The sequence below is a fragment of the Oryx dammah genome, unplaced genomic scaffold (genome assembly GCF_014754425.2).
Source record: "Oryx dammah isolate SB20612 unplaced genomic scaffold, SCBI_Odam_1.1 HiC_scaffold_17, whole genome shotgun sequence".
NCBI classification, from domain to species: domain Eukaryota; kingdom Metazoa; phylum Chordata; class Mammalia; order Artiodactyla; family Bovidae; genus Oryx; species Oryx dammah.
In genome coordinates this window covers 52457275-52471388 of record NW_024070201.1, presented here as the reverse complement: position 1 = coordinate 52471388, position 14114 = coordinate 52457275, and the positions used below count along the sequence as shown (strand labels likewise).

The following is a 14114-nucleotide window of genomic DNA, read 5'->3' as shown; positions in this document are numbered from 1 at the left end:
TATAATATGCAAATTATTTCAAACAGCATCAATACTTTCAAACTAAATACACAGATATTTTTCCTAAATTTAATACCCCCAAAGGTAATATTATTTAATTTATCATTTTTAATCTAATTCTAAATCTTTCCATGATTAAAGACACTTACTAAGGAAACAAGTTTACTAACCAAATCAATATAGAGGTGTATATCAGAGCAATTTGGGGTTAGCTCACAGCTGGCTGAGAATGTTCATTAAGCAGAAAAATGAGGCAAGTCATGGGAACTAGTGCCACAGACATCCAGGGAAAGGTACTTTGCACTCCATGCTGTGGGTCTGGCCCTCTTTTAAATCTCCATGCCAGCAGAGGACACTGGCCCCATATCCTGCCAGTGGGATAGGTTTTGCAACCCAAGCCCCGAGATCAAGTTAAGCCATAGTCACCTCTTTTGTCCCATGTCTCAGCTTCATCACCCCATCTGGGATGACTCCATCCAGGTAGCTCACTTCCAGATAGGATTATCTAATCAATTTCCTGCTGGATTCTACTCTGAATTAGGTTCTTACTTTTCCTCTCTGGCCAACCACCAAGTATTAGAGGTATTTTAATGCCATTCTTAGATTTTGCATGCTCCTCGTAGCCTTGCTCCCTCCATAAACACTAAGGTCCTACTAACGGTAGCCAGCTGTGTCCATGTGACCAGGGCAGTTGTGCTCTGTGTCGTTCTGAACTAGGGAGCCACCCCGGCCCCTCTCTTCCACTGTGATGCTCAGAGACATCCAGAGGGACCGGATGGACAAGCTGCCTGTGGCACTCTGTACTCTGTTGAGAAATGTCAGTTCCTAGGAGGTTCAAGATGCTAAATATGGTAAGAAGCTTCTGGACTGGGATGACATGTCAGAATAAAAATAATCCAAATATATGTAACTTTACATCTAAGTAGACAGAAAAATAATAGCAATATTACATAGAACACGGTACAAGGTGCTGTATGTATATAATTTCTAATCATCACAAATTTCTGAGTAAATATCATTTTACCCAATGAAACAGATGACATACTTGAGGCCCAGAGAGACAATACCAGAATGAGCTAAGAAAGTGTACAACTAGAAGTCTTACAGGACCCACTTTAAATGACAGGAACTGTTCCAACGCTGAAGTGGGTTCAAGTGTAAAGACTTGATTGGCCCAGGGAGAGTAAAGGGGGCCAGAGTGGGGACAGAGCGAGGGGAGCAGGGCCTCTTCACGGTCTGAATGGGGAGTCCCAGCCAGTCACCACCAAATATGCTGCAGGTGACAATGGGGTGCATGGTCTATACGAGAATTTAAAGCTATAATAAAACTGATTAAAAGCTGGTCTGCTTTTCACTGTCACTCCAGGCAGCTGTTCTAAACAATGTGATAAAATACTTTTTACCCTTTTAGGGGAGGTGGGGAAGAGAGACCTTCCCACTGCCCTCTTTCTCTCATGTGTGCCTTGGGACCCCTTGCCCCTCCCCACTGAGCACTTAACAAGGGGGTCAGGGAAAGGGAGGAGTCTGGGAAGCCCTGGGAACAGAAGCACTATAGCCTATAGGGTCACCTGAGTGGAGAGCAAAGATGGGCCCCCAGGATGGACCCCACCTATTCTGGAGGAAGGAAGAGAGGCCTGGGGGGAGTGTGGGGTGGACAGGCTGCTAGGATGCCCACTGGACGACTCTGAGTCCCTGTACAGTACTGCCACTGTCACCTGGGGGCCACCCTCCATGCCACCTGCAGGTTATAATCAATTGGCAAACACACTGAATGACCAGTTCCCAAGCCTGCCCCTCACCCTACCCCATATTCTGTACTAAGGGTCTGGAGATCAGATCCTCCTCCTGACTCCCCAGCAAGAGCTGCCCTGCCCAGGCTCCAATGGGCAAGACTTAACAGGCAATCTGTGCCTTGCCCTGTCCCTGGTCTAAGTGCTGGCCCTCACAGTGACAACCTCTCTCTCCTCTGCAGGAGCCAGGTCGAACCCACCAGGGATTCGCCTAAGAATCAAGGTCCTGTAGCCACAGAGCCAGACAAGGATCAAGGTCCAGTGGGCCCAGGGCCTCTGAAAGATCAAGGTCCTGGGATTCAAGAGCCTTCAAAGGGTCAAGGCCCCGCAGTCCCAGAGCCTCTGAAGGATCAAGCTCCTGTGGTCCCAGGGCCTCTGAAGGATCTAGGTCCCATAGTCCCTGCATCAATTAAGGATCAAGATCACACGGTCCCTGAGCCTTTAAAGAAAGAAGGTTCTGTGATCCCAGCACCAGTCAAGGACCAAGATTCTTTGGCCCCCATGCCTGTAAAGAATCAAAGTCCTATGGTTCCAGCAAGAGTTGAAGATGAAGGTTCCATGGTACCAGAGCTTCTGAAGGATCAAGGCCCCATGGCCTCTGCACCTGTCAAGGACCAAGGTCCCATGGTCCCAGCACCTGTCAAGTACCAAGGCCCTGTGGCCCCTGAGCCTGTGGACCAAGGTCCCATGGTCCCAGCACCTGTCAAGGACCAAGGCCCTATGGTCCCTGAGCCTGTGGATCAAGGTCCCGTAGTCCCAGCACCTGTCAAGGACCAAGGCCCCATGGTCCCTGAGCCTGTGGATCAAGGCCCCATGGTCCCACCACCTGTCAAGGACCAAGGCTCCACAATCCCGGAGCCTGTGGATCAAGGCCCCATGGTCCCACCACCTGTCAAGGACCAAGGCCCCACGGTCCCTGAGCCTGTGGATCAAGGCCCCATGGTCCCACCACCTGTCAAGGACCAAGGCCCCACAATCCCGGAGCCTGTGGATCAAGGCCCCATGGTCCCAGCACCTGTCAAGGACCAAGGCCCCACAATCCCTGAGCCTGTGGATCAAGGCCCCATGGTCCCAGCAACTGTCAAGGACCAAGGCCCCACAGTCCCTGAGCCTGTGGATCAAGCCCCCATGGTCCCAGCACCTGTCAAGGACCAAGGCCCCACAATCCCTGAGCCTGTGGATCAAGGCCCCATGGCCCCAGCATCTATCAAGGACCAAGGCCCCACGGTCCCTGAGCCTGTGGATCAAGGCCCCATGGTCCCAGCACCTGTCAAGGACCAAGGCCCCATGGTCCTATCACCTGTCAAGGACAAAGGTCCTATGGTCCCAGAGCAACTGAAGGATCCAAGTGCCATGGTCACAGAACCTGTGAAGAAGGAAGGTTCTGTGCTCTCTGAGTCTGTAGAGAAACAAGGGTTAGTCGTCACACAGCCGGTCAAAGATCAAGGGAGAGGGGTCTCAGAACTTCTGAAGGATCATGATTCTGTGATTGCAGCGCCTGTCAAGGATCAAGGCCCTGTGGTCCTGGAGCCTATCAAGAGTCAAGTTCCCATAATCCCGGTGCCTCTGAAAGATCAAGATCCTCAGGTGCCACCACCAGCGAAGGACCAAGGTCCTGTGGTTCCTAAGCCTCTGAAGACTCAAGGTCTCAAGAGCCCTCAGCTGCCCACGGTCTCACCACCACCTCCAGTCATGATCCCAACTGTTCCCCATGCAGAATATGTCGATGGTTCCCCTTGACACTCACCCCTTGACATACCAAAGAAGGAGCTGGAGGTGAAAGTGCTCCCTCCCAGGGGCACCAAAGACACTTATTTAATCTGCATGAAACACGTATTGTATAGTCTTGATGGAATCTAATAAAACTGGTCCCTCTGGCTCACCAGTGTCTCTCTGGATTCGAGTGTGTGTGTGTGTGTGTGTGTGTGTGTGTGTGTGTGTGTACCGTGCATACAGGAGAGTGGGCATGCAGGGCTCTGCATTTATTCATTTGGGCCATCTGAGAAATCCCCAGCTCCTGTGAGTTGTCAGCATGAGATGGTAGTTGGGTGGGAGATGCTAGGATCCTCACGACCGGACCCCATTGTGAGGGTGTAGGCAGGACATACTTGTCTTTCCCCTTCACTGTCACACTCCGACCACATTTCACTTGTGACACCACAGGTAGGGGGTAGGACTTCTGCACATCAGGCAGTTATCTACCACTAGCTGGGGATCCTATATTTAACTCAATTCTGACACTATCTACCTAGAGACAGCGTTAGCTCCCACAGGTTAAGAGCTTCATCCTACAAGACTGCCTCCTTGTCTCCTCAACTTCGGATGCCAATTGCAAGTCCCGGGCTATCCCTTGTACTTCTGACTTGCTTCAGTCAGGGTTCCCACAACTCCCTGCTTGGGTTCACTAATTTGCTAGAATGGCTCACAGAACTCAGAGAAACATTTATGTTTCCTGGTTTATCCTAAAAGGATAAATAACACACCAAGGTGGAGAAAAGAATAGAGTAATGTATAGAAGAAGGGACACGCAGCCTCCATGCCCTGGCCAGGTGCACCACCCTCCCAGTACCTCCAACAACCTGGAAGATCTTCGAACCTCAGACTTTGGGGATTTTTATGACAACTTCATCATGTTGGCATAATCGAACATTGATTCTGTCTCCAGCCCCTCCCCCCTTCCCAGCAGGTGGAAGGCGGGGCTGAAAATTCCAAGCTTCTAATTGTGACTTTGTGTTTCTGGTGACCAGCTTCCATCCCGAAGCTATCCAGCAGACCACCAAGAGTCTCCTCATTAAAACAAAAGACATCCCTGGACTTCCCTGGTGGTCCAGTAGTTAGGAATCTGCCTGGCAAAACAGGGGATGTAGGTTCAATCCCTGGTTTGGGAAAATTCCACGTGCTGAGGGGCAACTAAGCCTGTACACCGCAACTTCTGAGCCCATGTTCTAGAGCCCACGCTCCGCAACAAGAAAAGCCACTGCAACGAGAAACCCACACACCACAACCAGAGAGTAGCCCTCACTTGCCACAACTGGAGAAAGCCCGTGCACAACACTGAGGACCCAGTGCCGTCAATAAATTTTTTAAATTTTAAGTAAAACAAAAGACACGCCTATCACCTAGGAAATTCCAAGAATTCTAAGAGCTCTGTGCTAGAAACTTGGGGCAAAGACCAACACCTATATTTTCTATTATTTCACAGGTCAAGTTCCATGAAAGCCTAGGTACCAAACAGATATCAAACCCCAGCAGGCTGAGCCCTGGATTATTCGCAGCAGAAGCCTACAGAGGAAAATGTGAGCAGGGGCCCAGCTGGCCCAGGTTAATTCTGGATGACAATTGTTTGCCAAGGGTCCTGGAGATCATCCAGAGGTCATGCTTCTTGAGAAAAGTAGGCCTCCGATCAGAAGAGTCCCAGGACACTTATGAAGCAGAACCTAGCATCTGCTAGTCCTCACTCAGTATCCAGGACAGCTCAGCCAGGACTTCTCAAACAGTGCCTGAAATCCCCCACTCATTCATGCATGCCGTTTGACTGACTTGTCCTTAGCACCCACTTTGTGCCTCGCTCCGTGCTGGGCATGAGGTCACAGAGGTAAAGAAGTCCCACTTCAGACAATGAAAGCTGGTGTCAGATGAAGCCATAGGTCAACTAAAGGCCCACTTTGAGAGGAGAGTGAAGAAAAAATGTCTAGCTAGGGCAGTTAGGAAAGCTACTGAGAGAAAGTAGCCATGAAGTACAGACAGCAGAGGTAGAAGGCGTATCATGGATGTGGCCAGGGCGGGGGTGGGCGGGCAGGGTAAGCCCCCTCTGGAAGTCCTTGAATGAAAGAAACCTGATTTGCATGTGCGATTGACCAAGGAGTGTAGCAGGCCTCTGGGGTAGACAACTGAGAGCAGGCAGCGGTGACCAGTTTTGTGAAGCCCAGGATGTGGGGGTGGGGGGAGTCGGGTGGAGGGGAGTCAGTCCTGTAGGCTGCGAATGTATCACTGGGAAAAAGGCTGGGGGGCTGCTGAAGGCTAAAGCCCAGCCTTGCCCATAGATGCTTCCTGCTAGAATCCCACTGGTGTAAGTCACAGTAGCCTCCCCTTTAAAACCCAAAGCCCTGGGACTTCCCTGGTGGTCAAGCGGTTAAGAATCTGCTTTCCAATGCAGGGGATATGGGTTTGACCCCTGGTCAGGGAACTAAGATCCCACATGGCACTTAAGCCAGTGCCTTCTAGAGCCTGCATGCCACAGTGAAAGATCCTGCCTGCCACAACAAAGACCTGATGCAGCCAAATAAATAAAGAGTATTTTTAAAATCAATAAAAAGGAACCAAAGTCCTCAGGGGCCTGGGACCCTTGGGGAAGCAGCAACTGTTGCCCCCACCAAAGCTGGCTCCCAAGGAACACTCCTACCCCTTTAAGGCTTTTGAGACCCATTATGGTCATTAACCCCTTTAAAGGTCTCTTCTTTTTTTTTTCTTTTTGGTTGCATCCTGCAGCTTGTGGGATCTTAGTTTCATGATCCAACCCATGCCCCCATGCATTAAGTCTTAACCACTGGACCACCAGGGAAATCCCAAAGGACTCTTGTTTAAAGGGCTCTTTTTAAAGGAGTGCAGGTTGGTTCTTACAGAGAAATCACAGGAAGTACTGATGATTTCCAAATGGTCCAGTTTTCTAAGCAACTGACCCCAAGCCTGTCTCCTCACTCTATTCCCAATAGCACCAGGGTTTTCTGCTCCCACTAGCCACTTCTATGGAGAAGGCGATGGCACCCCACTCCAGTACTCTTGCCTGGAAAATCCCATGGATGGAGGACCCTGGTAGGCTGCAGTCCATGGGGTCGCTAAGAGTCAGACACGACTGAGCGACTTCACTTTCACTTTTCACTTTCATGCATTGGAGAAGGAAATGGCAACCCACTCCAGTATTCTTGCTGGGAGAATCCCAGGGAGCCTGGTGGGCTGCCGTCTATGGGGTGGCACAGAGTTGGACACGACTGAAGCGACTTAGCAGCAGAAGCAACAGCCACTTCTATAAACACACACACACACACACACACCCCGATTATGAGGATTCTTCCTGGCCCATCACAAGTTTGCTGCTATATGAATTTTAATAGGGCCCTGCAGACAAGACAAGGCCACACTGAGGCTAAAGCAGTATTGTGTATGGATACCACCCCTCCTCCTTTCAGCTCTCCCTTTGACCCACACACCCAGTCTCAAATCACACACATTTCCGTGGGCCAGGCAGATGGTGCGATCTCTGAGTGGGCAACATCTCACCCAGGGAAAATGTCCAGAAAGCCATAGGCTACCAGGGCTCCCCCTCTGAAGTGAGAGCTGCCTGGAAACAAGGTCTGGGAGTCAGCCCCCCATGGCCCCCACTAAGCTTCCTCAGGGACAGTGTCAGAAGGAAAGAGAAGTGGACCCAGCCTGAGGCTCTGGTGATTGTTAAAGGGAGGAAGAGAAAGGCACAAAGGAAGCTGAGGAGGTGTTCGTCCAAAGCTGTATGGAGAAATCAGGGCCTGTGCTGCCAGGAGTGATTCAATACGGAGAATGATGCCCAGCGTCAAAAGCTGAGGGAGAGAGTGCAGCTCAGTCGAAAGGTGAGGGAGGGAAGCTGTGGGATTTGGCAGCTTCCACTTAGGAGCAGGTCGCCCTCCAGTTCAGCGCCAGCCACCGGTTTCCTCATCTGTAGAATGGTCCTGATGATAAGAGGAAATCCCGAGGCCGAAAACCTCCAGCCCAGGGTTGGGCTGCAGGCTGCCGCCTCACCGGCATCACGCCCAGCTTTCCACTGCATTGGAAGAATGCCTAGTGAGAGAGGTTGTCGGCTCAAGGCCCCCGTTCTGGGCTGGGGCAGGGAGAGGCGGGACATTAACTAGATGCTCTTAGCCCTTCTCAGATGCAGACTTCATCCTTGACCTCGTTCTTCCCAGGGACAGCCATTTCCCAACCCCGCCCCTGCGCGCATCGTCCCCACCCGCTTCGCTGCCTGGCGAATCCAGACTAAGGACCCGGACTGGCCGCAGCCAGGAACCCCGCCCACACAGACGCGGCTGCCTGAGAGAGGGCGGCGCCCCTGTTTTGGAAGCCTGCAGGGATCCGCGACTCGAGCCCGAAGATGCTCAGTCTCCGCCCAAGAGCCTCAGCTTCGAATCTGGCTCCAGGCTCCGAATCTGGGGATCGGACGTGGCCCCAGGGCTGTAAACCCTAAGCTTGCACCGCCAGCCCCGGTTCCAGTTGCCAGAGCTTCGGGGCGCGGGGTCTGGCCCTTGGGAAGACAAGGACGGGGAGAAGGCTGGGCTAGAGAAGCCTGGGGGCCCGCAGACGCGCGCTACCCGAAGGCGGGTCCGGGGGCCCTTTAAGAGCTGGCCTGAGGCCTCGCTGGAGCCCCTGGTGGCTGATCTGAGGAAAAACTGAGATTTAGCTCCTCTCGCGCTGTGATCCCCGCCCTTAACACCTGGGGGTGCGAGGGCGGGTACCGCCGGGGCATATTTTTGGCATTTTCAGGTAGCAAGCAGACGGCGCTTGCGGATTCGGGGCAGATCACAGGGCCAAGTCCTGCTGCAGCAGCACCTTCCGCAGTCTTTGTCGCGGCGAGGATGGACATCTAGAGGAAGGGGATGGGGAATGCACCCCAGTCTCAGTCCAAAACCTGGGGGGTAAATTGCATGCATTTCCAGCCTCTGCATACGGTCTGCCACTAAGACCTATGCCCTCTGCCAGCTAAATAAATAATGAATCTGCCTCATTTTTCTATCTCTATGGCCACCCCCTCTTACCTCACACATAACACAGTTTGTAAATCTATGTGAATTACCTGATGGCACTCAGGATGTAAGAAAGGAGGAGTTTTCTTATTTTGCAAATCAAATTAAATCTAGTTGAAGCTCCTCCTCTCTCTGCCAGGGTAGGCAGGAACTAATTAATCTTAGTCACTTTCCTGAAGCACCCCCCCACCCCTGTCCCTAGGTCCAAGAGGCTTATGCCTCTTGGAAGACACATGATGGTTGTCATGATGGCTGCCCCAAGCCAGCTAGAGGGGCACTGGAGGCCTCATGCCCCCTGAGCCATGCTTGGCTGGGGAGCTCCCTAAGCCTGCCCGGGTTGTGTGGTGTTAATATCATTCCCCAGACATTCCTGCAACCACCCACATCCCTCAAAGGCCCCATAATCCAGACCCCCAGCTCCCCGCCCTTTCTAAACACTCCTGTTCCCAAGTCAGGCCATTGTCAAAACTTACAATTTTACCTCCTCTCCATCTAGGCTCATGCATTTAACATCCTCCATGGACTTAGAACTAATTCCTGGGGTGCAAGGGCTGCACCATTGTATATTCTCACTTGCAACATATGAACATTCCAGTTTCTCCACATTCTTGTCAACACTTGTTATTGTCAATCTTTTTTATTATAACAGTGATTTCTTTGCCTATTCCAGAATCTTCCAATCTTTCTTATACACCCAATAGATATGTAATAACTGTGTGTTGAGCAGATGAATAGGAAAACAGGAAACGGCAGGTTTAAGCAGGAGGACGAGCTCAGTCTGGTACATGGTGAGTGGGACATGCTTTTGAGACAAGGAGAGAGGTATCTAGGAGACTTCTGGATATTGTAGTCTCAGTCTGGAACAGGAGTCTGAGATGAAGGCAGAGATGGGGATCTCATTAAAATGTGGGCTTCGCTAGCCCTGGGAAGTTATGTGAGGCCATGAGAAGGGCTGCATTTATGCAGGGAGAGTGTGGAAAGAGAGAGAAAGGTGCAAGACAGAGTTTGGGGAAGCACCAACATTTCAGGGGTAGAAGCGGAAGGAGGCTCTGAGCAGGGCATGCCACAGAGCAGCAGCAAGGTCAGAGGAGAACTGGAAAAGATTCACCTTGGAGAAAGCATCAGGGAAGTACAAGTCAACAGGATCAGAGACATGAGTGCTTCCCTATGAGACAGATTATTAAAAACATCCCATTGAACAAAATGGTAAACTGTCAATACAGTTGAAGTTGAAACTGTCAATACTATTGAAGTTTTGTGGTGAGTACTTAGAAGTTCATTGTACTATCCTCTCAACTTTCATGCACATTTGAAATTGTCCTTATTTCCAAAGTGATTTTTTTAAAGTATCCATTGGACTAACAATAAGGAGATTACTGGTGAACTTGGCAATTGCATAGTCTCTGGAGGGAGAAGAAACCCAATTCCAATAACAGAGGATTTTCTCGGACCTGACTCGGGACTCACCAATATTCCAGTAAGCAATCACTGGGCACATACACCCAAGTATTCTTGGGAAAAGAGAAGATTGTGTGTGACAGTCATTAATTTTCCGTAGCTGTTGGTACCTCCACACAGGGACTTTTTCTCAGCAGGCCCAGCAGCCAGCCAGGAGCTCTTCCTCAAAAGGAGGAAAATTGTTTACCAAGGAGTGCCTGGCTTTGCTCCTGACTCCTAGACACTCCATTGCGGTTCTTTTCTCAGGGTTTGCCACAGGCTGACTTCATCCCCATCTGCTGCAAACACATGAATCACTTTACATCCGCTGAGTCATCAAGGCTATGAGAAAGAGCTGCCTGCCCTTCAGCCTGGACACCTAGAAGCCTTCTTTTGCTCAAGGCTCCACTTGAAGCTGGCAGCCTTACTGGCTTCTCTGTAAATGAATCAGAGCAGCACTCCAAAATGTGACATACATTGCCACCAAAATACATGGAAACCCAGCAAGTATGCTTCTTTCTTACTACTACTGGGAAGCAGAAAGCACAGCAAGTTTCTTTTACTTTGCAGGATGTGATAATGTTACATGTTAACTTTACTGGGCCACTGGGTGCCAAGATATTTAGTCAAACATCAATCCAGGTGTGTTTGTAAAGAATGAGATTAACATTAGATTTATAGATGGAATAAAGCAGATTCCCCTTCCCAGTATGGGTGGATCTCATCTAATCTGTTGAAATAGAACAAAGGACTGAGTAAGGCAGCATTTGCTCTCTGCCTGGCTATCTTCAAGCTGGGACATCGGTCTTCTCCTACCTTCAGACTGGAGCTAACCACCTCTCCTGCTTTTCAGGCCTTCAAACTTCAACTGAAACTATACCACTGGAACTCCTAGCTCTCCCGCTTACATCACAGGACTTCTCAGCTTCAATAATCCAGTGAGCCAATTCCTTATAATACATCTCTTTGTATCTCTCTATCTCTATATATACATATCTATAGCTGTGTCTTCTATTCATTTTGTTTCTCTGAAGAACCCCAGCCAGTATCTCTTTCCTGGCATGATCCAGAGCACTGAACACCCAGAAACTTCACTCAGGTGGCAGGCCCCTATGTTCTTATAGGATTCATCTCCCTTTATCAGCACATTTTTTAATCTTAAAGTATCTGCTACTTTTAACTCTCTGAATCCTAGGAACATGATGTCATCAATGTAATAGACATTCTGTGTCTATGTTATGGAAGGATGATCAGGTTACATTGTAACAGAGAATCAGAGACTTGGGGAGTTTCAAGACAAGATGAGAAAGCTGTATTGCTGCCCCTGCCAAGAAAAATAAAGCTGCTTCTGATATTTTCTACAGAGGAAGATTTAAAAATTTTTTTTTTCTTTTTCAGATAAATAGTTTCATATTAAGTGATAAAAAAATATGTATATTTGCTCCCATAAAAAGACTACACCTATTCATTCTTTTAAAAAAGACTGCACCTAGAATGAGAGCTGCTGGAATCATTATTTGGAATCATCTGAGTAAGCTTATGGTAATTCCCTGTTCATCCTCCAAGACATACCTTCTGCACAGACTGAAGAAGTAAGTTAAGCAAGATGAAATAGAAAGTAGCTTGCATCTCTCAAGTCTTTGATGAGGGCACAAATTTCTGTAATTTTCCTGGATTTGCACCATTACTTTGGGTTATTGATCAGTAAGAAGAAAAAGTTCGAGAAGCTTCCACTTGGCCCTTTGTACCATAATGGCCCTTATCCACAGTCTACAGGTGCATGTATGCTGTAGATTTCAATTATACTCCCTGAAACTAAAGATGCAATTGCAGGATGAGTCCAGGCACCATGCCTGGACTGAAGTCAGACTGGATGTCGCCTGACACTTGTGAACCTCTACACAGTGGTGTTCTGTGTTCTCAGGAATTAGCATTAGATAGACTCAAGTCCTGCTAATCCTGAAAAGCCCATGTGTTTTCCTTTCACAGAGCACAGTTCTCTGGCAAATGGTCTAGGACCCTTTGTGGAAGGTAGGCTAAAAGGAAGATTTACAGTATGTATCTGGGGTTCTATTGAAGGGCTCACTCTGAAGGGTACTGGCCTCTCTTCCTTTCAAGGGACTTTGGGTGAGGGACCAAAGTTTTCTTTCATAATGGGTCAGATCAGGTTTTTGCTAGCAGGACTGGAGGGTTTTATTTGTGATTTTGCTTTGTTGTTTCTGTTACACAGATTACAGAGGACTTAGAGGCTGCCTGTCTATTCCCTTTGGTCTTATTTGGCCCTTAAATGATTGGTCTTTGCTAAAGACATCTGTGGGTTAGATCTTTCTGAGTATCACTTGGCATCTGCTGTCCCAGGTGGCCAAGTGCTGCGGTGTGTGCTCTGCTCCCCTGGGATCCCATCATTTCCACTAAAATTGTAGAGTGACAGTGTCTTTCACTAGCATCCTTAGCCTGCAGAGAAAAGTACTACATCAAGTTCAAAGATGCTCCCCTCACTGACGTGTTTCTCCGTGCCTTGGTGAAGGGAATTTCCTCCAGGCTGTCTAAGAGGAAGTTGGGACTGTGGAACTTGGCTTGGGGGGTTTGTGAGTGGATCACACAGGGTAAATCCACATCAACATAGATTCCTCCCTTAGCACTGGATTTCTTCCTCTATATTAAAGCAAAGAATTCTGGCATTTCAATATCAAGCATAGACCTCACCTGAATCCAGGTTTCTGTCAACCAACTAAGCAAATAATGAAAACCACTCCTAGGTGCTCAAACTAGCACACTGACTCTGGAATCGGCGGTAAACATACTCACACGGATAGTCCAGCCCAGTGAAAATTATGTTCTTCCATCCAAGGACTAGCACCCACAGACAACATCCCCACAAACATTATCCAGACTTTTGGGTGATATATTAATAAATTGGCAAAACCTTGCAATTCTGATGTGGATGCTTCTTCCTCCCCGATCTGACTCTGGAACTAGTCCCCTGAGGCAGGAAAGCATCTAAATCCAGTTATGGGACTAGAGACAATGGGGCTAGGACATGAAGAAGGTTGGCCGCCCCTTGGGGAGTAGATTGAAATCATGCCCATGATATTTTGCAGCTCCTTTCATCCATGGGTAGAGTCTCTTCCTCACGCCTTGAATCCTGGCTGGCTTGGTGACTTGCTTTCACCAACAGAATGAGATGGAAGCAACATGATTGAAGCTGCAGAGCTCAGGCCTCAGAGGCTTAGCTCCTGCCTTCATCCTCTGAGAATCCTGAGGCCACCACTGTGCCAGGAAGAAGATGGAGATGCAGGACCACATGAGGGAGAAGCTCAGGGCCCGGCCATTCCAGCTAAGCCCAGCGTCTAGTGGATGCAACCGGAGCCAACCCAGACCAGACCAGTGGAATAGCCACCCAGCCAACCCACAGAACTGTGAAAAAGAACGAATTGTCATTTGAAGCCACTAAGTGTGGAGTGGTTTGTTTCTCTGCAATAAACAACTAAAACACTTTGCAGAATAACTCCCAAGACAAGGTCATTTCAAGGTCTTCAGGGAAGGCAGCTTGTGCTGCCTGGGGATTTAGTGGAGCTAGGGGTGTTCTAAATCATTCAAATCCTCCCGTATGGCCTCTAATTCCCACCCTGAGATCAGTGCCCTAAATTTCACCCGAGATCTAGCAGTGACCTGAATGCAACTGACAAACTGACAATGTAATTTGTTGACTGCAGCATCAAAGTCCCGTCTTGGTTAAGTTATATAACATAGCTTAGCACTCCCCTCCTGTTCTCGGGCCTCTTCTCCCTTCCCCTGCTGAATTTGTCATCTCTGGCTTATACCAAGACTAGGTTAATGGAGAAATGACATGGGAAAAAAAAAAAGAAAAGTCTCACCACTTCTCAGTAGATGTATTTGAAGTGTCAAAACACTTGCTAATTGTTGCTGAAACAGCGGGTGGGTTAGCTCATGCCTAACCATGTGGACTGTATGCTCCCCTTAGAAATGAGACACTGGAGGTAGGCATGTGGAGGAGCTGAGAAGACATGTCCACGTCAGAGAGGAAGGAAGAAAGGTGACAGCAAGTGGTAGTGAAGGTCCAAATACTGCCCCCTGCCAAGAGCATCTGGAGGGAATA

The 14114-nt window shown here is 49.0% G+C and overlaps 1 protein-coding gene across 1 annotated transcript in view; it reads left to right on the top strand.

Moving 5' to 3' along the window:
* The window catches only part of MAP6 (microtubule associated protein 6), an 82546-nt gene extending 78877 nt beyond the window's left edge, over window positions 1–3669 (top strand). The window contains exon 5 of the mRNA XM_040258887.1: window positions 1973–3669. Within this exon, the coding sequence (XP_040114821.1) occupies window positions 1973–3530 (1558 nt within the window). The 3' untranslated portion in view covers window positions 3531–3669. The remainder of the gene's footprint in view (window positions 1–1972) is intronic.
* The last annotated feature ends 10445 nt before the right edge of the window (window positions 3670–14114 follow it).